We start from the raw sequence: 27,293 nt of genomic DNA on the forward strand, positions 1-27,293 counted from the left end.
TAGCGCCGGCTCTCAGCCGCGTCCTGTCCTGGGCCCCGCCCTCTGCAGCGGGCGCGGCCTCTGCTCGCCGCTGCTCCCACGGCTGTGCTCCCCGCTGCGGCGTGGGTCCCGGTGAATGGCGTGCCCATGTGGGGATAGGAAAGCTCGGCTACCTCGTCTCAATTTGCGACAATTCGGAAGGTTCAGCCAATACTGGAGCTCCGTGTTGGACCTGCCGAGGCGTCCGTTGTAACTGCGCTGCGGCTTGGCTTCTCCCCCAGCCGCGTCATGTGCTTTGCACGTAAGGTGTAGCTCCTGAGAGTGGTCCCCGGCATACTGTCCCCCTGCAGCTCCCTGTCTCAGAGCTCAATCTAAGACTCGGGGACGCCCAAGAGAAGAGCCTTCCATTTGTGTGACTTTCAGGTTTGATGCTTTGAATTCAAATGAGGAAGCTTGCAGAGCTTTTGGAATCCTGGAAATGGCTTCAGCAGTTGTCATTGTTGCTTTGTTTATTCCTCACGACCCCGAAAGCAGCACTTGTAAGGGGCCTGGCTTAGTCCCCATGACACAGTTGCCCCTCCTGCAGACTTGTTAAAGGCTGGGTTACATTTCCTTCTTGTTGGTCCGCTGTTTGCAGTGGATGACCGCAGGCCGGGGAATTCTGCACGCCGAGATGCCTTGCTCAGAAGAGCCAGCCCATGGCCTCCAACTGTGGGTTAATTTGCGAAGCTCAGAGAAGATGGTGGAGCCTCAGTACCAGGAGCTGAAGAGTAAAGAAATCCCCAAACCCAGTAAGGATGGTGTGACGGTTGCCGTCATTTCTGGAGAAGCCCTGGGAATAAAGGTGAGTTGCGCTGTTACGGGTCTGTGAAAGCCGAGGTGTGCGGTCACGTGAGGCTGGCCCCATCGGGGTCTCCGGGTCTCCGCTGGGTGGATCACAGTTCGCATCCCACGGGGTGGACTTGATTCAGAGACGGCAGAAGAAGTGGAACCCAAGGGAGCCCAGACCTTTTTTGCCACATGCAAACCCATAGAGTTAGGGAAATTTCAAGAAAGCAAGCTCATATAAAAAAATGTGGTCAAAAGCAATTTTCAAGGTCTAAGCATGTGTGCGAATTACAGCCTCTCACTGTACAGTTTTAGAGCTCCTTGGTACTGCACGTTTGCGACCTTTGAGAGACAACCCAAACCAGCTCCACTCCCTGAAGATTTATTTAAATCATTTAAGTCCAGCTTAGTAAGGAAAGCACACTACTATATCATAGGAAGGGTTTTTTTTTAATTAACTTGAACATTGATTTAACCCACACATGCCATGCCCTGTACATTCTTCTCAGCTGAGACTTTATAATATTTAGGATTAGGGTCCCACCTTTTTAATCAAATAAGACCAGTTGAGGCTAAAGATTATGGACATATTTGTGATAAGAGAAGGGTGTGGCTCAAGTCTCGTGTTCATTAACTGCGCGCCGGAACTGCCACTGGGTTGGCCAAATGATTCGTGCCAGTGACCAGCTGGGTAGTGAGCCGGGTCGTGTAGTCTCTTAGGGGGCATTTCCCAGAGGCAGACCCTGAGCTGGGAATTCCCGTGCGGGTGATTGTATAGGAAGTGCCCCTAGAGAACAGGAGAAGAAACCAGGGAAGGGAAGGGAGCCAAGCAAGGGTGTCCTCTCAAGCAAAGTCCCAAAGAAGATGGAGACTCCGAAAGGTTCAGTCTGCCTTCAGGTTGTCCTGACCCACCCCGGGCAAGGGGGCTGGGCTTTCCTGTTCTCTTCCACGAAGTCATTACCTAATGGCCGTTGAGTTTGGGCTGGGGGCACGGAAGTGGTTACAAGGGTTCCTCGGGGATCTGGAGGGCTATATCCACAGTTCCACAAATGCCACCTGGGGCGGAGAGCATCAACATAATCGGAACAACTCTGCCATTCTCCCTGTGTGCGGTCAGCACCTAAAACTATTTTAAACACTAATTTTTGTAAATTTAAATGTCGCTTATATGCACCGACAGGGATAATGGCTTGGCAGTGGCTACTAGCCAACCACTCAGTGGGATATGTATCATGGTTAACAGGTTGGTCAGGATTATTGGTTGGGACTTACCAGTGTGTATTTATATCTCCTGTCTTGCTGAATGTTGGGTAGTGCCCTTTTCAAACATATGGCAAAGGTGTCCTGCCTTTCAGCTCCCCAGAGCCGAATTCAGATCCTGCGGCATCTTCCTGGTACAAGGCGAAGGACATCGCCATGTATAGGAAGGATCAGGCAGGGAGGCCTAAGGAGAGCTGAATTCGTGCAGAGCGGCTCATTCTGTTTCCTGGGCTATTTTTCATTCTGGGTTTCCAGAACTCTGGGGTTCTAGGGACCTCCCTTCAGGGGATGCTGATCGTGGAGGTCAAGAGATTTTTCCCTCTTCACTCCCAACCAAAGCACAAGGCTTTGCCCAGTCATGTATATTGGAATGGTCGTTAAGATTTCATTTAGAAAAAAAGCTGTCTGCAGCTAAAAAGAGAAATGAGACCATGGATTTAACAGATAAGCAAAGCCAGCGTTATCACGAATCCTTAGAGTTCACAACTGCTTCTCATTTATAGACAACACGATGCAATTTTAATGTTGGAGCCAGTTCCAGTTACAGGCAGAAGGACATTTTCAAGTACTTCCAAGCAGCAGACTGCATGGTCTTTGCGATCACAACCAAGAATGAGAGACCAGAGGTCATGTGTTTTAACTTTGTAAAACAATGTCCTAGTGGTTGCCGGCCTCTCTTTTTCTTTTTGTCAAGTAAAATTGCTGAAGAGAACTACGTTCTCCTGAGTACATGATCAGGCTTTATTATGAGAGCATTTTATTAAGGGACTCTTGGAACCCTGGGCAGCATCACTTTGACTTTTGAGAGGCCGTGTGGTGCTATGGTTACCCGCATGGCCTCCAGAGACAGCTGGCCTGGATTAGAATCCCCACCTTGAATTAGCTGTGTGGCCTTGGGCAAGCCACTTAACCTCTCTGTGCTTCACTGTATTCATCCATAACAGGATGAATCCTGTTGAACACAACAGGGTTGCTGTGAGGATTAAGTGAGTTTTTGGTATGTTTAAGCTATCCAGACGGCACCAGACACGCTGTAAGCACCACGTGAGCGATAGCTGTTACGATTATTATTTTGATTAGTTCATGTTCACTTGGGCAGGAGCTGGGCTGAGATTTATGTTTGCTGTCTGTCCTAAAGGGACTTGCGGGGATTCAGGAAAGGCATTTAACCTGCTCTGAAGAAAAAGACACCAGCAGGAGTCATTGTAAGGATGGGCGATTGGCCATGTCTTTCCAGGTCTCATAAGAAACATAGTTTTTGTTTGTTTGTTTGTTTTTTACATCTGAAGGCTTAATATCTGCTCACCAAGGAGTGACTGAGACTTAAAAGCCTAGACATGCCTTAAATCAAACTGTAGATTGTGTTGCATCAGAAGATGATTTTAAGTTCAATTACAAGGTGAGGCTGGGAAGCTACCTGTCAAGAGATGGATGTGCTTCTAGCCAATGTAGAGTCAATGACCGCTCCCCTCCTGCACCTAAAATATCTAGAAAATGGACTTAGTGACCATCCCAGCACTTCTTCAACTTTATTCATATGGATTACCTGGGGGAGGGAGGAGGCTTGTTAAATGCGGACCGATTGAGCAGGTCCGGTGAGGCCTGAATCTGCATTTATTTATTTATTTTTTAACTAGGCTCTTTGCTGGATGGGCTTGAACTCGTGACCCTGAGATCAAGACCTGAGTTGAGATCAAGAGTCCGACGCTTAACTGACTGAGCCACCCAGGTGGCCTGCGAGACTGTATTTTTTTTTTTTTTAAGATTTTATTTATTCGAGAGCCAGAGAGCAGGAGCAGGGCGAGGGGCAGAGGCAAAGGGAGAAGGAGAAGCAGACTCCCCACTGAGCAAGGAGCCGGAGGGGAGGCTCCCTCCCGGGACCCTGGGATCCTGACCTGAGCTGAAGGCAGATGCTTAACGACTGACCCACCCAGGCGCCCTGCGAGTCTGTATTTTTAACTAGCTCCCAGATGATGCCAGTGCTGTTTGTCATATGTGTAATGAATGGCTGTGGGATCCAAGACACAGGAGTTGACTCGTCATGAGGAACAGGTTGATTACGTGCCTAGAGAAGGTGTTCAGGTTCAGCTGTGTGGCTTTTGGCAAATCTTACCTAACCTTTCTGGATTTTAGTTTTGACATCCATAAAAACGGTGAGGGGGTTTTGTGCAGGGTGTTAAAAGCTTTTTTAGAGTCCTTTTTTTTTTTAGTCTGAAAGGTAGATGTGTCCCTATTCCCAGGTTGTGTATGTCTCAGCGCTCAGGAAGCCACAACCAATTTTGAGCAAAATTCTGCCGGAACATCACGATCTCAAGTGAAGGCTGAAAGGAGGAAAGGATAAAAATGGGATACTTTGCATAGTTTGTCACTTCTGGAAGGTCAAAATCACATGTTTATTTCATGACAGTATAAAATTCTCCAAAGCCCATTCCATCCTTATCAGGCAGCCAATCAGCAATGTTTCTTGGCCGTTCTCTCTGGAATATAATGCCTCTATTTGCCTCCTGCTGTTTTAGATTCCGCTGTGTCAGAAGCAAACCTTAAGGAGGCCTCAGCCCCACTGGGGTCAGAAAAAGGCAACCTGGAGCCAGGCTGCCTGGGTTCAAGGCCAGCTCCACCACTGAGTAACTTTAGAAGGGCCACTTAAGCTTGCCCGGCCCAAGTGTTCTCATCTGTAAAATGGGTCGAGAGGATTAAATTGGTTAATACGTGTAAAGAACTTAGAACAACATCTGGTGCAGATTGAGCTCTAAGTGGTTGCTGCTTTTACTTTGCAAAAGCTTTGTACATTGTTCATGTGGCCTGTAGACATAATGAAAAGGATCTTCCTTCTGATGGACGGATTGTATCTCCACGTGTTGGATGATAATCAACATTTTCAAAATTCACTTTCCAGAGAGAGTCGGCCAAGCATCTCCTGTCATTTGCTCAGATCTCGCCACTGTGCCCCAACACCCGAAACAGTGCCTGATACATACCAGATAATTCATGAACATTTCCTAAGTGCATAAGTGAAATCATTACAATGTAAATGAATGCTGGAATAGGAGAAACGGGTGAAGTAGTAAGAAGGTAGACAATCTAGGGGTCAAGAATGACTGCAATAAGCTTAATATGAGCTAATTAAAAAGTTGAGAGAACAGTAAAATTAGCTAAATTGCATTTTTAAACTACTTAAGGGATTGCGAAGTAAAGAAAGTAAAAAAGATTTTTTTTCCTTTAAATGTGAATACTAGGCTGTTTTGCAAGACCCAAATTGTTCCCTGCAGGTTTCTTAAATTCAAGCAGTGACAAGGATAGGCAGAGATGTGGAGGCTTGGGGGTCCACAGGAAGCTATCTTCTCTGCTTTAGCATCTTCCCTGTCGGTTTTCAAGGTGTGGGTTGATCTCTAGTAGGGGGTGTACTTAGCAGCTTTCAGTGGTCCTTGTTGGATATCCCCCCCACCCCCGCTCTGATTTTACTTCGGCAGGCGCTGGGTGACCCTGTCTCTCTTGGGCATGTCTCTCCACCAAAAAGCAACCTGCCCACTGATCAGCCTGCGTTGGTTGTGGGTTGGCATATGATTTAGAACCAAGTCTGATTGTTACCTCCTAGGCAGAGAGCTGATAGATATCCGGCTGTGTAGCAGGCCGTTGGTGCACACGCATACTTGTTCCTATACCAGAGCTAGAAAGAGCTTCTGTTTTCATCCAGGAAACTTTAAAGGCAGAATGTCATTTGCAACACTTTATCACCAGTATACAATTTTGTCGGTATTCCTTGCACCTTAGTTGGATTTAAAATATAGAGAGAGTTTGTGTGGCTTTCAGGGAAGTAACCTTGATAGCACATCCAAACAGGAGTGGGTTTTTGGCAATCCTAGTACTGGACAGTACACTTAGAAAATTTTTGCATTGTACCTATTTCTCTATTTCCGGGATAAGTTGAACTCTGTGATTGTGTCTGGCACATTTTAAGCGGATCTTGCAGACTCTACCGTTGACCTCCCCCACGTCTCAGCTCCCCTGCTCCTCTGCCTTTCTGAGTTTGCTCCCATTCACTTTGTGATGTGGGGAGAGCCGGCCCCTCCACAGGAGGCCTCTCTTTCCTTCCCGAGCTCAGAAGAACAGCTTCTCAAAGTAGCATTTAAAAAACTATTAAATCATGAAAACAGGTAGCGCAGGCACACTTTTTGTCCCCCCTCTTTTTTTTGCCTTTTTTTTAAATAAAGATTTTGTTTATTTATTTGACAGAGACAGCGAGAGAGGGAACACAAGCAGGGGAAGTGGGAGAGGGAGAAGCAGGCTTCCTGCCGAGCAGGGAGCCCGATGTGGGGCTCGATCCCAGGACCCTGGGATCATGACCTGAGCCGAAGGCAGACGCTTAACGACTGAGCCACCCAGGCACCCCTCTTTTTTTTTGCCTTTGACGTATGCTGACAAGTTCATGGGTCTGGCTCAAAAAAGAATGATGACTATTCTCCCAGTGGCGGAGGTTGTAAGTGGCACTGTGTGCTCCTGACGAAGGGGACTGGAGAGAACAGGCTCTAGCTGCCCCAGAGAGTGAGCAGAGGGGAAATGCCACCTGCCCAGAAAGGAATCGTCCCTTCCAAAGGCTTCTCTGTTCATTTACTGTATTCCTAAGTCAGTGCACTCTGTGATACACTTAAAAACTGGATATTTAAACAACTGTTCCCTTTGGGGTGAGGGTGGGGGTAAGGACAGATCTGACACTTCTCTCCATATGTCTTTTTCTTTTCAGTTTTGAAAGATGTAAATGTTTACATATTAAAAATATCAAGTTACACCAGAAAAGGAAAAAACCTCAAATTTTAAAATCAAAAACAAATGAAGACCTTAAAATGTGTATAAAGCTCTCAGCAACATAACTACACAGAGAAAAGTATCTATTTTAAGAACTTTTAAACATAGTTCTCTGACGGTACATTTTTAGTGGCATGTACTCTAAAGAAAAAAAGCACAAAAATTTTAAACTTGACTCCATCGTTTATTGTTAGTATTGGCATTACAATTTTAAAATAGTTTTGTGTATGTTGTGAAATAAAACCAGTGAGTTAACTTGTTAATATTTTGGGGAGTCAAGATTCTCAGTGTAAGAAAAATAGTTACAAATGTAGACGAAAGAACCAAGGGGCGCCTGGGTTAAGCATCTTCCTTCCGCTCAGGTCATGGTCCCAGGGTCCTGGGATCGAGCCCCGCATCGGGCTCCCTGCTCGGCGGGGAGCCTGCTTCTCCCTCTCCCACTCCCCCTGCTTGTTTCCTCTCTCGCCGTGTCTCTCTCTCTGTAAAATAAATAAAATCTTTAAAAAAAAAAAGCTAAGAAAAATACTGTAATATTCAACGTTACATTGAACAGTAAGTGGACATTTTAAAAAATGGATGGCCATTATCTCGATGAGGCAGTTTCTGGAAACCTAATATGATTTGACCACTTTAGGAATCCCAAGCTTTTTAATGATGTGATTTTATGTTTCTTCCTGATAACGGTCTTTATTTTCCTCTAGTTGTTATTTCCATTGATTTTTGTTTTGTTTTGTTTTTGTTATGGTCCATGTTTAATGAGATGCTATGAGGAATGCTCAGTTAAAGTCCCACCTAAGAGATTCAGTCACCCAAATGAATTCTGGCCGAATTTCCCTTGACCTTAAATAAATAATGGATGGGTGTTGGGAAAGAGGAAAGGAAATATCCGCACAAGGCAGAGAACCTTGTGGTCTCCCTTTGTTTTGTTTTATTTTATTAAGAATTTTTATTTATTCATTTGAGAGAGACCGAGAGAGTATGAGCAGGGGGAAAGGCAGAGGGAGAGGGAGAAGCAGGCTTCCTGCTGAGCAGGGAGCCCAACGCGGGACTCGATCCCAGGACCCGGGGACCACGACCTGAGCCAAAGGCAGACACTTAAGCACCTGAGCCGCCCAGGTGCCCCTCTGGTCTCCCTTTGACACAGGGCAAGGGCAACAGCATTTGCCAGGAAAGGATATGGTGAAATCCAGTCCCGTAGAAACATGGACTTGAGGATTTCACCATCTCCACCTCCTTGCTGTTCACCAAGGTGCAGCCTATGTTCCCTCTCTTCAGTGAAGCCTTCTCAGCTGCCCTAGATCTACACAACCATCTATTTCCACATCCCGTGGGATTTGGGACTGACAGCTCTTTAATCCACGTGTCCCATTTCTCTGTGAGCTTTGTTCGGTCAGTCATTAGGCACCAGCTGTGTGCACATCGTGCAGTGCCCTGGAGATAGGTGACCAAGAAACAACCACCGTCCTCAAATAAGGTCATGGTCTAGCGGGGGAAGGGAAACTGGCACACATCAGAGGTATCATGTGATACGTGAAAGGTGAAGCCAGCAGCACGCAAAACTTCCGTGATAGTCTGGAGGAAGGACGGTCGATTTTGCTTGTGTGCTTTGTAAAGCGAGGGAAAGAAAGAAAAGAGACGTGGCAGGGGTCATGTTTTGGAACGGTGTGGATAAAAGGCGTGGGTAGTAGGAGTGTGATACCCATTTGGGGATCATGATGGCAGGCTGCATGGATAACCAGATCCTCATGGGGTTGTGACCAGGCAAAAGGAGATGGCATAAAATATGGGGCCGGAGGGAAATCCAACACCAAGTCTGTCTACTCCTGGATTTTTGCCTACAGCTGGCCTTGGCTGTATGCATCTACCCTCGTCGCCCCTCTCTCTCCCAGGGTTGTCAGAGGCATGGTTTGAGGATAAGGTAGGGTGGAGTGCTGCGTGCAGCCTTCTCTTCTCTCGAATTTCAGAAAGCCACCCGTTCCATAGGAACTTCCCCCCCACAGGCCATGGAGCCCGAGCAGATGATCGGCATCATTCCATAGACAAGTGCAAAACGTGGTTCTGATTCAGTGTTGAGAATGGGCACAATTCGATCTGTTGGTCTTGTTGAATAAAGATGAGGACACCAAAGAAATGCATCCGGCAACTTCAAAGACTTGTCCTATGGTAGGCAGCCGTGGTTGGCACTTCATTTGCAGTTAGGAATGTTCCCATAAACAGCAGTCAGGATTTGCTCAAATCCGCTGTACAAAAGGTTGCTCTTGCCCAGGACGCTCTGTTCACCCCTGAAATAACATTCTTGGTGTGCACAAAGGGTGCCAGATGTTACTATTCCTTCACGATGTCCCCGCTGACCTAGGAAGCACATTCCAGTGGTGGTAACAAGCCCTTTTTTGGCAATAAGTGAAGAATGGGTAGGTGTACTTTTAAACCAGAGGTTACTTCCTGTGCCCTTCATACATCACTGCCCTTGGTCATCAGGATGACAGATTAGCCAGGAGATTTAGAATAAGAGTGTAACGAAAGCCATAAAAAGTCCAGGTGTTTCCCTCAATAAAGGTGAGTGGACACTTTACAGATCATTGTACTCACTTGTATGGCTGTCAAGGTTGGACTTCTAGGAGATAGTGAGTCTTTCCCCAGGAACATGTTACATATTTTTTTCTAAGCAGAGTGAAAAATACAGGACCACTACGGAGAGTTTCAGAGGCTCTTGCATGTTGCCTTGGAAGCTGAGCTCTTGGCGGATATAAACAAGGTGCATGTCAGTATTTTAAAGACCCGTACTGGCATGAATGAAGTTATGCTACAGATAGCCGCAAACACAGTATTTTCTTTTGCCCAAATCACAGACGCTCAGGATCACATAGCTTATGAATAATTTGACCAAACTCAGGATGAAAGGTGATAAGAAAATTTGGTCTCAGATACCAGTCTGATTCCATGAAGCTTTAGGAATTCTGCTGCTGTGGATGGGTAGAGGTACTCCAAGATGGACAAGAATTTTTAAATTTCAACTCACATGGGCTCTAGGTCACTGATAGGGTTTACTCTGTTAAAGGAGGAGCGTGTTGTGGTCTTAAAACCACAGGGAATCCTTTTCATCATCCACTGCATGTCCTTGGGCTGTTGAGTATTCCCTTGAGATTAGGAAACCGTCAGATCCTCCCATTCCTGGAAGGACTTCCATACTGGCCATGGGGAATTGGAAGGATTTCCCAGAAAGGGAAATAGTTTGGTGGAGCTCAGCAAGTTTGTATGGAGGGCCAGCTGTGTGCGAGACCCTGTGAAGGCATGGGGGAAAAAGACGACAGAAATCAGGGAGCTGGAAGGGCCCAGACGAAGGGACAGACACATCAACTGCTAACAGTAGTATACTGTGGTGGGTCACCGGATTGGTGAACATGGCGGCTTTAGGGGAAGGGAGACTAGGTAAGAGGCTCAGCCCAATGTGAAGGTTCAGGAAAAGCAGGCCCAAGTCTATAGGAGCCACCTGACCCAACAAAGAAGGATGGAAAGTGTCTAGACAGTGCGAAGGAGACAGCACCAAGCCACAGAGGTGTTCATAAGGTGTTTCTGCTTCCAGGTGGGGAAAGACCCAGTGGAATAGCTCCATGCTTGAAGAAGGCCTTCAAAGCATATATGTTCATTGTCTTAAGCACAAAAATGGGAAAAATGGTCATCTTTACCATGTAAAACTTTTCTGGTCATTTATCTCCCTCTCTCGCCTCTCTCTCGCTTTTTTTTACTTTTCAATTTCATTTTCTTCTGTCTCTAGACATCAATTGGAGGTTCTGCGAATTGAGTCCTGGCCAGCTCAGCTTGTCAGGAGTCAGAACCACTTACATCTCTGTGTGCCTTGGAGATTTTGAGTGTCTCCGAGTCACTCCCGAGGCTTGGCTGGTAGACTCTCCCAGCATCAGATACTGATTCGAAGCCATCTGTTACTGATCAGTGCAAACGAGGTTTTGAACGCGATTTCTGGTGGCTGTGATTAAGTGTTTTCATAGGTTTTAACTGCCAGAGTCTGTCAGGCAGACAAAAGCAGAAGAGGACTTCAAATTGGGTGGAAGTCAAATGGAGGGAGCTGAGGTAGAGGAGAGGACCAAGAGGTCATTATCACCTCTTCCCCTCCCAAGGTCAGGATGAATTGAGACGTAGACTCTGAGGAGTTAGCCAGATGGGGGATCCAAATGTCATCTTTATTACCAGTAAAATCTGGATAAGGGCACATGACTTGTCTCTTGAGACCTTTTGCGCTTTTAATACTTCCTGCACTTCATTAAACATGTCCTGGCAGAGCTTAGAGTCATAGGCATCCTTTTCAGAGGCTGGCCTCTTATTAGCTCGTGGCAGAAGACACAGACAGAGCAAACAGCCTAGCTGAGCATGCTCAGTTCCTTGGATTGCCCTGACCACCCGGATCCTATCCTTCCCTCTCCCCTCCGCCCCTCATGGGGACATTAGGGAGGGGTCTGGAGGCTCCCCCAGTATTCCTCAGCATGTTGTTTGTTAACTTATTGGAGTTGACCTTTAGCAATAACTGCCCCCGCCCCCCACCTCAGGGAAGGACAGAAGTTTGTCAGTGTGGACCTCTTCCCACCAAAGCTAACTTCAACTCTCTGGGACAAATTTTACCCCCAGAAGGGTCTTAAATGAGTATAGAGAGTATTTTCATTAAATAAATACCAAGGTGCATTGTATTCTAGGCTAGTTCCCTGTTGAATTATTCCCAACCATGTTGACAGGTGTGTGAGAAGCCCAAGTGGTAGCATAAAAGTTACCTAAATACTAAAATGTCCCAATCTTGAACACACATTTCTTCCATCATCAGATTTCTAGGAAGAAATCTAAACCCTTGATCTAAAACCTCTTTCTTTTATAAACCGAGTCAAAAGAAAACATAATTTCGAATTACGTGCTAAATAAAGTCCCAAAGCCTCTTTACCCGACTTTAATTCTGCTTTGCTTGGGGGGAGTACGGGTTTTCTTGTCCTTTATAAGCACCACAGCCTGGCGTGTCACCCGGACTGGATGTGGCTCCATCAGGATGCCAAACTTGAATTCTTTCTACACTGCTTCTCCTTCATCTCACTTGAGAAGTAAGTCCCAGAAGGAGTAAGAGACACATTTATGGCAATACCAGCCCTGCTTCCAGGAGATTTCATTATACAACCAAATCTCCAAGCCCTAGAGTGTTTATATCTGCAGAAAATTGATGGACACGGTCAGTCCAGAGCATTACTACAGCTGGGAGAAGAAAGCCATGTGTCCATAGTGCCTCTGCCCTCTGAGCTGAAACATTCTTGCCTTCTTGAAAAGTCAGAGGCTTGTGTTGGTGGCAACTCCAGGTACCAGGTCTTAAGAAAATCTTTTACCCAACTATGGAAGGCCTATAAGAATGTGAAGAGATGTTCTTCTAATCAGTATGCAGAGAAACGGACATTCAAATAATATGCTACCACTTGACACCCTTCAGATTGGCCAGAGTTAGGAAGTTGGGTATTGTCAAGTGTGGCAAGGATGGGGAGAACTAGAAACTTCATGCATGGCAGGCAACTAACTGTATTCATTGTGGAGAGGGAGCCAGCATTGCTTGGTTACTTAGTGAAGCTAACACAGAATAGAGAGAGTAGGCCCCAGCATTTCTGCTCCTGGATATTTACTCCAGCAAAACTTCAACAAGTAGACCTCTGGCAGTGATCATCTCAGCATCACGGGTGGTGGAAAGGAGTCAGAGACGATGTCGGTGTCACCACTAAGGACCGGGAAAGTAGGATGTGGTAGTTATGTACGGTGGAACATGATGTAGCTGCCAGAGGCAATAGATTTATATTTACTTATATCTGCATTATTAGATTTTAGGAAACAATGTGGCATAAATCAAAACAAGAAAGCAGTTTTGCACACAATAACACTTTTCAAGGACACCTGTAGATCTGAATAAACATATGAAGGGTATTATTGAAAGGCTCTTCCTTATGTGTGCTCAACTAAGAGCCAGTGGGAGAATGGCATTGAATGGGGAAAAATACAAAACAAAGGGGGCTCTCGTGGATGTATGATGACCACGTGCCATGGACCAATTGAATTCCATTTCCTGCACTCAAAGCGAGAGGGGTGGGTGAGGGGGATATTGAATGATTGATTTGTGTTCTGCAGCAGCTTTTAACTTGGTTAGTGTAGTTGACCTCCTGGGTAGGTGATTTAAGGGAATTCTAGGAAGCCCTAACATATGTCAAAAAACCTCACTTATTGAAACTATACCATACCATTAGAGCCAATCCTTTGACAGTATGCTAGGTTGAAAAGAGCATGGACTGTGGAGTCAAGCAGACCTGGATCCAGTTTTCAGGTCTGTTTAATACCTCCGTGACCTTGGGAAAATTATTTTGAGCCCTTACTTCCTTATCTGCCAAATAAGGATAATAATGAATAGGCTTCGAGTATTTGTATGATATATAATGTGCCTAGTGACATTAAGGGTACTTAACAAATATTTGTTCCCTTTCCCCTATCTGTCTCCCTTTCTGTTCCCACATTCTTTTTATCATTAGGCTTTATTGACAGCAAATCTCTAGAACTCCTTGGGAAGGGAAATGAAAACGACTAACATCTCTTGTGGACTTAGGAGGTACTAAATTATAAGTCAGAGCTGGCCAATAAAAACGTAATGGAAGCAACATGTAATTTAAAATACTCAGTAGGCACATTTAAAAAAAAGTGAAAAGAGGGCGCCTGGGTGGCTCAGTCAGTTAAGTGTCTGCCTTCGGCTCAGGTCGTGATCCCGGGGTCCTGGGATCGAGCCCCGAGCGGGGAGCCTGCTTCTCCCTCTCCCTCTCCCTGCCGCTCCCCCTACTTGTGCTCGCTCTGTCAAATAAATAAATAAAATCTTTAAAAAAAAGGAAAAAGAAACAGGTGAAATTAATTTTAATTGTTTATTCAAGCCCAGTTATCCAAAATACTGTCATTCCAACATGTGGTCAGTATAAGTTTATAATGAGATATTTTACATTTTTGTTCTAAGTCTTTGAAAGCCAATGTGCATTTTACACTTACAAGCACATCTCGATTCACATTGAGCACATTTCATGTACTTAACAGCCTCATGGTTAGTGGTAACTGTTATTAGTGAAGTTCTGAGTGCTTTACTTGTATCAGTTTTTTTCCTCCTGATTTTTTTTTGGTTAATATTTTGTTTTATTTTTTATTATTTTACTTATTTTTATTATTATTTTTATTTTTTTCCCACCGATTTTGCTTGGATTCTTTGGAAAACAGAGCCTGGGGCGGGTCTTCCCTACAATCCCAGGGCAGCGAGTGTGAGGGAGAAAGGAAAAGAGACAAATACTTGGTGGTACAGGATGCCTGTTCAGAAAACTCTACCTCAGGACGTTGTAATGGAGAAAGAGAGAAGAATTTTTCTGTCATTCCACATCTTCCATCCCACTGGGGCTAATGCCCTTCTGGACTGTATCACCTGGCCACTTGAGGCAGCCTCTGAGGAGGGCGCGTACCACATCCAGTGGCTTGGATCATCATTCCAGGCTGGGTGTGGATCCAGAGCCTCAGTTGGTCTGTCGGTCCGCCTCAAGCCCAGGAGCTCTGGAGCTGCTGTGGTTCCCAGCATGGTGGGGGCAGTCAGTGAGGAGGGGGCCAAGGGCTCAGGAGCTGGTGAGGCTGAGAGACTGAGGAGGCACCATGTTGTGTGATTTATCTTGGGTTCTCACAGCAACATGACGAGAGAGGGAACTGAGGCACAGCGAGGTTAGCTGTGCATCTAGTGAGTGACAGAGCTGGCATTCTGACTAGATGTTTGGCTCCATAGTTTGTGCTCTAAACCACAAGCTCATAGGTCCTTACCAGTTTGGCACAACCCAGCATAAATCAGATTTTCTGCCGAGAACAGATTTTTATCTGTGGAAACTTTAAAGACAGGGAGGCCTAAGAGGAGAGATGGATTGTTGAGGGGTTCCGAGGAGATTCTTGACCCATCAGTAATTTTGCTAAGGAGCTGACCACTTCCTACTTGCCCAGATGGGGGTAGGAGTGGGTTTCCAGCCCTTTAGTTGATTTGGTCAACTCTTTAATTTCCCAGAGCTGTTGCTGAATAGTAGGGAACTTCCTCTTTTGTTTGTGGATAGAGCAGAGGCCATATTCAATACTTCTGGAGCCTGTTTATATACTTACTTTATTTAGATGGGTTGGTGTAGTAAGTTTGGGGATTTGGAAGTTGATCAAGGAAGAGACAGGTTCGTGAGAGGCGGTAACACACAAGCTTTATTTGGGTGGTGCATGGACAAGGTTGCCTTGTAAGGGAGGTGCCTTACAGTTGGGAACCTTCCAGAGACAGAGGCACAAGGCCACACCCAGAAGGGGAATAGCGCAAGAAACTTCCTGGGAGAGTAGGGGAAATCAGAGAGGGGGCCTACCTGTCTAGATGATGTCGCTCAGCAACAAGGTAGAGGGCCTCCGGGACAGAGAGCTCCAAAGGGCAGCAGCATTTGGGGGACTTTTCTAGCTGCAGGGTGTTGTTTATTGCTAGGAGACGGTGGGTGCGATTTCATAGGGTATGTGTGGTAGGTGGGCTCTAAATGGCTAAAAATATGTTTATTTGGAGTATATTTAAAGCAGTTGGATGCAGGAGAATTTAAGTTGGTTTCAGCAGACTTTGGGCTGAACAACATAGGGACCATCTCCGGCCTATTTACATAATAGTTGGACAAGAAACTTGCCATTCATTCACCTCCTTCATTGCTGTAATGGTGTATTAGGCTATGAATGAAGTTCTTAAGGGCAGCAAGAGTTGAGAGTTCGGAATACTATGAGTTGATTTTCAGAGCCAACCAAGACCTACTCTTCCTTTTTCTTCTGTTGGAATCAGAATGTCAGGCAACAGTAGACAGGAGAGCTCAGCTCTCCAGCTCTTGCACCACTTGGTATAGGAGAAGGCTGCAGCACACCTAGGTGAAAGTCTTTTCCAAGGTCACACAGCTCATTGTGGAAGGAATCTAGGCCCAGACTCAGGTCTCCTGAATTTTGCCCCGTTTTATTTGCACAGCACCTCTGCCTTGCCGTACCATTCAGCCCTGGTGCATAAACTTGCTGAGTGTGTCTCTTTCCAGTTTGGGAAAGCCTTATCTCTTTTTCATGGAAGGCAGCTTCAGAATGAACCTTTCTCTCTTTCTACACCAAAAGGATACCTTCAGGCATGTGCCTGTACAAGTAGATACCCCTGACTGGGTCAGAATGTCCTGTAAACGATCACGTAGGAGAAGCCCTGTGCCATAATAAATTCCCCCTTAGTCATATCTGCACAGAGGTATCCGTCCCAGTGCTCTGATGAAATCTTATCTTTGCCGAATAGCTTCCCATCTTGATGCACTTTCTTGCAAGAACCCTTAAAAACATCTTAGTAAATACCAAATATAACTAATAGAGATTAAAAAATATTATAAAGCCCCGGGAGGAATATTCTAGCATCAGTTAGTGGATTTGCTGACTCAACCTTGGAACACGTTAGGCATGGATAGGAGGCAAGGGATAGGAAGGCTCCCTCTTGGCATATTTGGGGGTCATTGTGGTTTTACTGTACTGTTGCCTTTGTAAGATTATGGGTGGGTCATTCCTATAAGGGATGGGTATTTGTTCTTCCTCTGGTTTTAATTTTCCAAAAAATTAAAACATCTCTAGCCCAACTTCAGGCAATAATGCTGACTCAAATAGTGAAGAAGTCCAAGTTCGGTTTCACAGTTAACATGCCTCTGCTTAAATATCAGGATCGTGAGTCCTGTCAGCATCTTTATTCCCTTCTTCTTTAGCTCTTCTCTCCTCACTACCCCTCTCCTAAACAGAAGGTGTTACTGTTACTTTTGACAACAGGGCTGCTTGAGATAAGATGCTGTAGACCCTGGACTGAAGGCTAATGTGGCTATGTCCAAAATTCTCAGTCAGCTGGACAGCTTGATGCTCAAGATTTCCTGAAATCCTTTATGGTTGATAGAAGTTAAAAATGTCTGGCTCTCTCTCTCACCCCATACAGAGTTGGCGTTTTGCCAAAGTGTTCCTTGTCGTTTCTTTATGTAGCACTTCATGTATATGTCAAAATATGATTGCGAAGTTTTAATCCTCCCACGATACCTTTGGCACTGAGCATGGAAACTAATCTTTCCCACTCCTTATCGGAATTCTTTAAAACAATCAAGAACTCAGAAATCCGAGTGCTTTGGATTGGAGACAGAAAACTTACCATTTCATTGAAGGGCATCAGCTTATTCTGAGCAATGAGATCGGAAGTTTGCTTTAAATAATGTGGTAAATGTACTTTTCACTTCCTCAAAGCCTTAAGATCCCCAGGAGAAAGAGTAAGGTATGGTTCTCCACTTGGGGGCCGAGGGGTCTGGCAGTGAGTTTCTTGAGTGTGTGTGAAGGTGTTGATGGTAGAGAAAAGGGGTCTGTGCTGGTGGGTTTTTTCCCCCTTGTGCAAATCCCAGCAGACCATGAGAGTGAGACGAGGAGATTGGGAAGCCCGATGGAAGGTGCACTAGATCATGCCAAGAACTCCTTATGGAATAGATCTTCCTCTGTTAGTTGGGGCTCCTGAGCTAGTTAAGTTTTCTTCATTAAGTCTCTTTGTTCTGATTGACAGAAAGAGAACCTACCTGAAATAGACCCAAGAAGATAATCATCAGGAAAAGATAAGGCAGCTGGGACAATTGATTAACCATTCATAAAAAGACACCAGTTTAGCTCATGATCTCCTACCTCATAGCAAAATAAATTCAACATAAAGAATTAAATGTTGAAAATCTGAGAACTAGCAAAATGTAGGAAGACACATGATCTTTGGATGGGGAAAGACTTTCTAAGTTTAAAAGCATCAGAAGGAAAAGACTGATAGCTCAACCCATGTTAGAACTGCTGTAAATGAAATGAAAGCCAAAAACATACTGGGAGATTTTTACAGCAAATATTATTAAAGTCTAATAGCCTTAATTAATTAATTATTTTTTAAAAAGATTTTATTCATTTATTTGACAGAGACACAGCGAGAGAGGGAACATAAGCAGGGGGAGTGGGAGAGGGAGAAGCAGACTCCCGGCCCGAGCAGGGAGCCCGATACCGGGCTTGATCCCGGGACCCTGGGATCATGACCTGAGCCGAAGGCAGATGCTTAAACAACTGAGCCACCCAGTTTCCCATAGTAGCCTTAATTTATTTAAAAAAAAAAACCACCTTTCATAGAAATTGATGAGAAGCACCTGACTCCCTTGATGCCCCCTTACCCCCCCATTCTCGGCTCCCACTCAGTCGCAGTCACAGAAGATTTGTCTGCACGTGTTGTGTCGGCTCCCCAACATCCTCAGTGCTCTCAGCCTGGCGTCCAGCCCCATCAGTGCCTAGAGTCACCACTGACTTCCACGTAGCCAAACTCAGAGGTCATCTTTTCTTTTCACGTTGACTCTTCCTTTATACATGGGCTGACTGCTTCCTCCTTCTCCACACCCTCTCTCCGTTCCTTGGTCTCTGTGATGATGGGTCCTTTTGTCCCCCGGTGCACCTTGCTCTTCCCTGGATCTCGGTCCTCAGTCCTCTCTCATCGAACGTCCTCTCCCTAAGTGATCTTGTCCATCCCGTGGACGTAGATGCCGTTTATAGTCTTACAACTCCCACACTGATATTCACAGTGCAAGCCTTACCTCGGAGCTCCATGTACTCATTTATTCAACCACCTTCTTGGCAACTCCTTTTTCATGTTCCTAGGCCAGCCACATTTAAAGTAGTAGAAGTCGAATTCTTGTTCCTCCTACTCCCACATGTCTTGACAACAAACCAATGAAAACTTTCCCTTCCAGTCTCTTCCATCTTAATAAATGAATGGCACTCACTGCTCAAAGAAAAAATGTGGTGGTCATCCTTATTCCTTCTCCTCCCCAAGCCACATCCAGTCCTGTAGCAAAACCTCTCTATCCCTAAAATATATTTTAAATTTATCTACCTTACTCCTATCCCCTGTCCAGTGCTGGACAGACCCACTGCAGCAGCCTCTTGAGGGGGCTCCTCTCTTCTGTTCTTACTTCCTTCCGGTTCTCCAAATTGTGGCTCAAGACATCTGTGTAAGATAAAAATTGGATCAGTGTGTTCCTGTTGTACTTTTTTTTTTCTTTGTACTTTTAAAGAAATCTTACTGCCTTAAGGCCTTTACACAGGCTGTACTCCTTTCTCTGACCGGAAACCTTTTACCCTCAATTCTGTTCATTCAAGGCCTTCCATTGCTCCCCTGATTTTCTCTCTCTACACCCTATTTATTTCTATTATAGCATGTGTAATTTCACATTTAATTTGTTACATTGTCTTCCTCACTAGAAAGGAAACCACAGAGGCTGAGCAGATCTGTTATTCAACAAGATACATAGCCAATGACTAACACACTACATGCTCTCAATCGGTATTTTTTAAACGAGGGAACTAATTAATAAATGAGGGAAAACTTAACTAGGTAATGAGCAGATATTTTATAAGATGGGATATACAAATGGCCTAATTAATACATAAGCAGCAGCTAGAATAGTGCCTGGTACATACTAAGCCCTTACATATTTAGCTATTGTTATTCTTTTTTATAGATTTTATTTATTTGAGAGAGAGAGAGCGAGTGTGCACAAGCAGGGGGAGCAGCAGAGGGAGAGGGAGAAGCAGACTCCCCGCGGAGCAGGGAGCCCGATGCGGGGCTCGATCCCAGGACCCTGGGACCATGACCTGAGCCGAAGGCAGACGCTTAACCGACTGAGCCACCCAGGCACCCTGCTATGGTTATTCTTATATTAATAATGCTTAATAGTAATATCACCCAAAGTTATAGCAACATCAAAAGAGCAAGACAATAACAATTTCTGCTTCTTAAATTGGCTAAAATTAAAAAAATATCTGACAGTCAACATTTTGATGAAATGGTCACTTTTTAGAGGTAGTTACCAAGTGATTTGACAAAGAAACAATTTGGATGAAAAGCAATTCAGTTAGTATAAGAATTGGTCAAAGTGATTTTTTGTTCAAAAACAAGGGCTGCTAGACCCTGGTTGGTCAGATATTGGTGTTTGTACTACGGAGGTGGTGCCTTTAAACTTTCTTGTAGATTAAGCTTTTTTCCTTATTTTTTTCTGTCTGTTTTTTTCAGAGATTTTTCAGATACTTTTTTCTTTTCCTTTCCTTTTTTCCCCCCAGAAATTAATCCTTCAGTTCTATATTTGTGACAAGGGTGTATTGGAGAAAAAAATCTAAATATGCAACGATAGGTGATTTGTTGGAATGTTAACTTCCTAACAATTGGGGGCTAAATGGGGGGAAAAACAACATTTCGACCATGGAAACCAGGGACATGAGTAGGGTGATTGATTGCTCGTCTGTGTGGGCTCACTGAAGAGTGGGGGGCCCGAACTTTCAACTCTGGGGCAAGAGAGCAGAGCGCCACCACATCCCACTATATTCATCCCTCCCATCAACACTGAAAGCCTTCAGGGAGCAAAACAGCGCCACCTAGTGCAGGCTGGAGCCGCATACACCAAACCCTGCCCCCCTGCACCCTGGAGGCACATTTCCACTAAAATAAGTCAGTCTGAGAATCAGCCCAGCAAGCTCCTCCCCCAGAAAACCAGCAGAAACAACGCACTCGAACCAAGTCTCCTGATCACAGAGTACTACAAAGCTTCAGCTCTGGGGGAAATAGGATCTAGCTTCCTTTTTACTTTTATTCTTTGTTTTTTTTATTGTATTTTCATTTTCTTTTTTTCACTTCCCTTTTAAAATTTTTCATTAATTAAAAAAATTCTTAATATATATATACATACACACACACACACACTTTATATATTTATATTATTTCTTTGTTTATTTTCAGGTTTTTTTGGGGGGTGGAATCTGGGTTCTTTTAAAGCAGCCCAAAACACACCCAAGATCTAGTTTTTGTTTTTGTTTTTAAAGATTTATTTATTTATTTTGAGAGAGTGAGAATGAGAGAGAGAGAGAGACAGAGAGAGCACGCACATGAGAGGAGGGAGGGCCGGAGGGAGAAGCAGGTTCCTCGCTGAGCAGGGAGCCTGATGTGGGACTCGATCCCGGGACTCCGGGATCATGACCTGAGCCAAAGGCAGTTGCTTAACCAACTGAGCCACCCAGGCGCCCCTAGTTTTTGTTTTTTCTTTGTCTTTTATTTTGTGTTTTTGTTTTTCTTTCTTCTTTTCTGGACAAAATGATGAGACAGAGAAATTCATCCCAAAATAAAGAATAGGAAGTAGAACAGCCAGAGATGTAATCAATACAGATAAAAGTAAGATTTCTGAATGAGAATTTACAGCAATGATTATAAGGGTACTGGCTGGGTTTGAAAAAAGCATAGAAGACACTAGAGAATCCCTTACTGCAGAGATAAAAGAACTAAAATCTAGTCAGGCCAAAATTAAATTAAAAATGCTGCAACTGAGATGCAATCCCAAACGGAGACCATAAAAATGAGGATGGACAAAGCAGAGGAGTGAATCAGTCAGTGATATAGAAGATAAAATTATGGAAAATAATGAAGCTGAAAAGAAGAGGGAAAGAAGGGGTACCAGACCGTGAAGGTAGATTTAGGGAACTCAACAACTTATTAAAATGTAATAACATTCGTATCATAGGAGTCCCAGAAGATGAAGAGAGAGAAAAAGGGCCAGAAGGTTCATTTGAACAAATTATACCTGAAAACTTCTCTAATCTGGGGAAGGACACAGACATCAAAATTCAATAAGCACAGAGAATTCCCATTAAATTCTACAGAAGCCGACCATTGCCAAGGCATATCATAGTCAAATTCACAAAATACACAGACAAGGAAAGAATCCTAATTCACAAAATACACAGACAAGGAAAGAATCTTGAAAGCAGCAAGGGAACAAAAGTTAACCTACTTTTCCCTTAACTTACAAGGGAAGACAGAGCAGGTTAGGAGCAGATCTGTAGACAGAAATGTGGCAGGGCAGAAGAGAGTGGCATCAAATACTCAACGTGCTGAATGGGAAAAATAGGTAGCCAAGGATTCTTTATCCAGCAAGGCTGTCATTCAGAATAGAAAGAGAAATCGTTTCCCAGACAGACAAAAACTAAAGGAGTTTGTGACCTGCCCTGCAAGAGATTTTTAAGACGTCTGAGTGGAGAAAAAAAAGACCAAAAGCAACAAAGACTAGAAAGGAGCAGAGAACATCACCAGAAACACCACCTCCACAGGTAACATGATGGCACTAAATTCATATCTTTCAATAATCACTCTGAATATAAATGCTCCAGTCAAAAGACACAGGGTATCAAAATGGACCAAAAAACAAGATCCATCTATTTGCTGCCCACAAGAGACTCATTTTAGACTTAAAGATACCCACAGATTGAAAGTGAGGGGGTGGAGAACCATCTACCATGCCAATGGACATCAAAAGAAAGCCGGAGTAGCCATACTTACATCAGACAAACTAGATTTTATTTTTACTTAATTTTTTAAAAGATTTTATTATTTTTTTAGAGCAGGGGGAAGGGCAGAGGGAAAGGGAGAGAATCTCAAAACAGATTCCCCACTGAGCACAGAGCCTGACACAGGGCCTGATTTCACCACCCTGAGATCATGACCTGAGCTGAAATCAAGAGTTGGACACAGCTGACTAAGTTACCCAGGTGCCCCTGGACAAACTAGATGTTAAAGACTGTAACAAGAGATGAAGAAGGGCATTGTATCATAATTAAAGGGTCTGTCCATCAAGAAGATCTAACAATTGTAAATATTTATATCTCAACCCCAAATATATAAATTGATTACTAATAACCATAAAGAAACTCATTGATTAATAATACAATAATAGTAGGGGACTTTAACATCGAACTCACAGCAGAAAATCTAAGCAGAAAATCAATAAGGAAACAATGGCTTTGAATGATACACTGGACCAGATGGACTTAACAGATATATTCAGAACATTTCATCCTAAAGCAGCAGTATACACATTCTTTTCAAATGCACGTTTGGAACGTTCTCCAGAATAGATAACATACTGGATCACAAGTGAGCCCTCAACAAGTACAAAAAGATTGAGATCATACCATGCCTATTTTCAGACCACAACACTATGAAACTTGAAGTCAACCACAACAAAAAATTTGGAAAGACCTCAAATACATGGAGATTAGAGAATATCCTACTAAAGAATATCCTACAACCCCTAGTGAATGGGTTAACCAGGAAACTAAAGAAGAACTAAAGAAATATATGGAAGCAAATGAAAATGAAAACCCGACAGTCCAAAACTTTTGGAATGCTGCAAAGGCAGTCCTAAGAGGGAAGTATATTGCAATACAGGCCTACCTCAAGAAGCAGGAAAAGTTTCAAAGACACAACCTAACCTTATGCCTAAGGAGCTAGAAAAGGAACAGAAAATAAAGCCAAGAGCCAGGAGAAGAGGAGAAAATAAAGATTGGAACAGAAATGAACAATATAGAATCAAAAACACCAGAATTGATTAACAAAACTAAGAGCTAGTTCTTTGAAAGAATTAATAAAATTGATAAAGCCCAAGCCAGACTTAGCAAAAAGAAAAGAGAAAGGACCCAAATAAATCACGAATGAGAGAGATCACAACCAACACCACAGAAATACAAAGAATTATAAGAGAAGACTGTGAGAAATTATATGCCAGCAAACTGGGCAACCTGGAAGAGATGGGCAAATTCCTAGAAACCTATGAACTACCAAAACTGAAACAGGAAGAGATAGAAAATTTGAACAGACCTATAATCAGCAAAGAAATTGAATCAGTAATCAAAAATCTCCCAACAAACAAAAGTCCTGGGCCAGATGTCTTCCCAGGGGAATTCCACCAGACATTTAAAGAAGAGTTAATACTTATTCTTCTCAAAATGTTCCAAAAAATAGAAATGGAAGGAAAACTTCCAGGCTCATTTTATGAAGCCAGCATTACCTTGACTCCAAAACCAGACAAAGACCCCACTAAAAAAGAGAATTACAGACCGATATCCCTGATAAACGTGGATGCAGAAATTCTCAATAAAATCTAGCAAATCGAATTCAACAGTACATTAAAAGAATTATTCACCATGATCAAGTGGGGTTTATTCCTGGCCTGCAGGGGTGGTTCAGTATTCGCAAATCAATCAACATGATACACCACATTAACAAAAGAAAAGATAAGAACAATATGATCTGGTCAATAGATGCAGAAAAGATATTTGACAAAATACAGCATCCTTTCTTGATAAAAACCCTCAACAAAGTAGGGATAGAGGGAACTTACCTCAACATCATAAAGGCCATATATGGAGGACTCACAACTAATATCATCCTCACTGGGGAAAAACTAAGAGCCTTTCCCCTATAGTCAGAAACAAGACAACATGTCCACTCCCACCATTTCTTTTAAACATAGTACTGGAAGTCAAAGCCTCAGCAATCAGACAACAAAAAGAAAAGGCATCCAAAGTGGCAAGGAAGAAGTCAAACTTTGGGGCGCCTGGGTGGCTCAGTTGGTTAAGCGGCTGCCTTCGGCTCAGGTCATGATCCCGGTGTCCTGGGATCGAGCCCCGCATCAAGCTCCCTGCTCAGCGGAGAGCCTGCTTCTCCCTCTCCCTCTGCCTGCCTCTCTGCCTACTTGTACTCTCTCTCTGTCAAATAAAGAAAATCTTAAAAAAAAAAAGTCAAACTTTAACTATTCGCAGACGACATGATACTTTATGTAGAAAACCTGAAAGACTCCACCAAAAAATTGTTAGAACTCATACATAAATTCAGCAGAGTTGCAGGATATAAACTCAATGTGCAGAAATCTGTTGCATCATTATACACCAATAACGAAGCAGCAGGAAAAGAGAGCAAGGAATCAGTCCCATTTGCAATTGCACCAAAACCAGTAAGATACCTAGGAATAAACCAAATTAAAGAGGTAGAAGATCTGTACTCTGAAAACTATAGATCACTTATGAAAGAAATTGAAGACACAAAGAAATGGAAAAGCATTCCATGCTCATGGATTGAAAGAACAAACATTGTTAAAATGTCTATAGTACCTAAAGCAATCTACACATTTCATGCAATTCCTGTCAAAATACCACCAGCATTTTTCACAGAGCTAGAACAAACAATCCTAGAATTGGTATGGTTCCACAAAAGACCCCAAATAGCCCAAACAATTCTGAAAAAGAAAAAACTGGAGGCATCACGATTCTGGATTTCAAGCTCTATTACAAAGCTGTAGTCATCAAGACAGTATGGTACTGGCACAAAAACAGACACACAGATCAATGGAACAGAATAGAGAGCCCAGAAATGAACCCACAACTATGTGGTCAACTAATCTTCGACAAAGCAGGAAAGAATATCCAGTGGAAAAAGGACAGTCTCTTCGACAAATAGTGTTGGGAAAACCGGACAGACACATGCAGAAGAATGAAACTTGACCACTTTCTTATACCATACACAAAAATAGATTAAAAATGAATGAAAGACCTAAATGTGAGACAGGAAACCATCAGAATCCTAAAGGAGAACACAGGCAGCAACCTCTTTGACCTCAGCCGTAACAACTTTTTACTAGACCTGTCGAACTGTTGGGACTTCATCAAGATAAAAAGCTTCTGTACAGCAATGGAAACAATCAGCAAAGCTAAAAGGCAGCCTGCGGAATAGGAAAAGATATTTGGAAACATACCTGATAAACGGTTAGTATCCAAAATCTACAAAGAACTTCTCAAACCCCACACCCAATAAATAATCCAGTTAAGAAATGGGCACAAGACATGAATAGACAATTTTCCAAAGAAGACATCCACTTGGCTAACAGACACATAAAAAGATGCTCAACATCACTCATCATCAGGGAAATACAAATCAAAACCACAATGAAACACCACCTCACACGGGTCGGAATGGCTAAATTTAACAACACACGAAACAACAGGTGTTGGCAAGGATGTGGAGAAAGAACTGTTTTGCACTGTTGATGGGAATGCAAACTGGTGCAGCTACTCTGGAGAACAATATGGAGGTTCCTCAAAAAGTTAAAAATAGAACTACTCTATGATCTAGCAATTGCACTACTAGGTATTTACCCAAAAGATATAAAAATATAGATTCAAAGGGGGAACGTGCGCCCCATTGTTTGCAGCAACATTATCAACAATAGCCAAACTATGGAGAGAGCCCAATTGTCCATTGACTGATGAATGGATAGGGAAGATATGTGTGTGTACACTGGAATATTACTCAGCCATCAAAAAGAATGAAATCTTGCCGTTTGCAACAACGTGGATGGAGCTAGAGTGTATTATGCTAAGCGAAATAAATCAAAGACAAATACCATATGATCTCACCCATATGTGGAATTTACGAAAGAAAACATGAACATATGGGAAGGGGGGAAAGAAAAAAACGAGAGAGGGATACAAACCATAAGAGACAAAGATACAAAGATACAAACCATAACAATGGAGAACAAACTGAGGGTGATGGAGGGGGGTGTGTGGGTGATGGGTATTAAGGAGGCACTTACTGGGTGTTGTATGTAAATGATGAATCACTGAATTCTACTCCAGAAACCAATATTGCACTGTATGTTCAATAACTAAAATTTAAATTTATAAAAGATTTATGTGCAAAGATGTTTATCAGAAGTTAGCAGTGATGCGCAAAAAGAAAAAAAAGACCCAAACAAACCATAAAACATAATATCCAACAGTAGGGCGATGATCCAACATGAGGGTGAGGGTCCCAGAATAGGTGGAAATTCTGTTTCTTTCTCTTCTAGGGTTTTGAGGGTTTGCACTTGTTAGTATAATTATTTAGAGGAATTTGCTTAAGCAACATACAGTAAGATTGAGCATTTGAGTGCATTTTCTGAAAAATAACTAAATCATAAAAGGTTTTGAAATCCTTCCCACAAAGAAATGGGAATGCTTTTATTACAGCTCTGGCATGTGACAAATTGCAGCCCCTTGCTTTTGGGGAAAGCCAGCGTGGTGGCAAAATCAGCAGCATTCAGCAATCAGTGGATGGCAATTACGTGTGAAAGGAGCAGAGACGAAATGAAAGAGACCTCCTGCGCCGTGCTCACACATAGCAACCAGTGTGTGTGCGCGCTCCTTTCTCGTGGGAAGACGTTTTAAGCTTCATGGCTTCCATGTGGAAGTGATTTCATCTCCTTAATTAAGATCACATTTACGAATAAAAGCGGAGTCAGGAAGCCAGCTTGACGAGGGTATCCCACCGAAAGCCAGGGTAAGCAGGAAGTCTTTGAAGCATCTGAGATGAAGGTAGCTGGGGTTGGGAAGGAAGTGGTTTTGTAGACCTTGTTTGGTCTTGTTGCATTGCGGTCATTATTGGAGTGGTGTGTTAGGTTCTT

General features: G+C 43.5%; 1 protein-coding gene across 3 annotated transcripts in view; it reads left to right on the forward strand.

The window, feature by feature from the left end:
* Positions 1-27,293, forward strand: part of PIR (pirin) — a 103,026-nt gene that overhangs the window by 34,808 nt on the left and 40,925 nt on the right. For all 3 annotated transcript variants that reach the window (XM_028115027.2, XM_028115029.2, XM_028115028.2), the window contains exon 5: positions 617-823. In XM_028115027.2, the coding sequence (XP_027970828.1) occupies positions 617-823 (207 nt within the window). The remainder of the gene's footprint in view (positions 1-616; positions 824-27,293) is intronic.

The sequence above is a fragment of the Eumetopias jubatus genome, unplaced genomic scaffold (assembly GCF_037043125.1).
Source record: "Eumetopias jubatus isolate StellerSeaLion01/CBP00866 unplaced genomic scaffold, mEumJub1_p1.0 scaffold_11, whole genome shotgun sequence".
NCBI classification, from domain to species: Eukaryota; Metazoa; Chordata; class Mammalia; order Carnivora; family Otariidae; genus Eumetopias; species Eumetopias jubatus.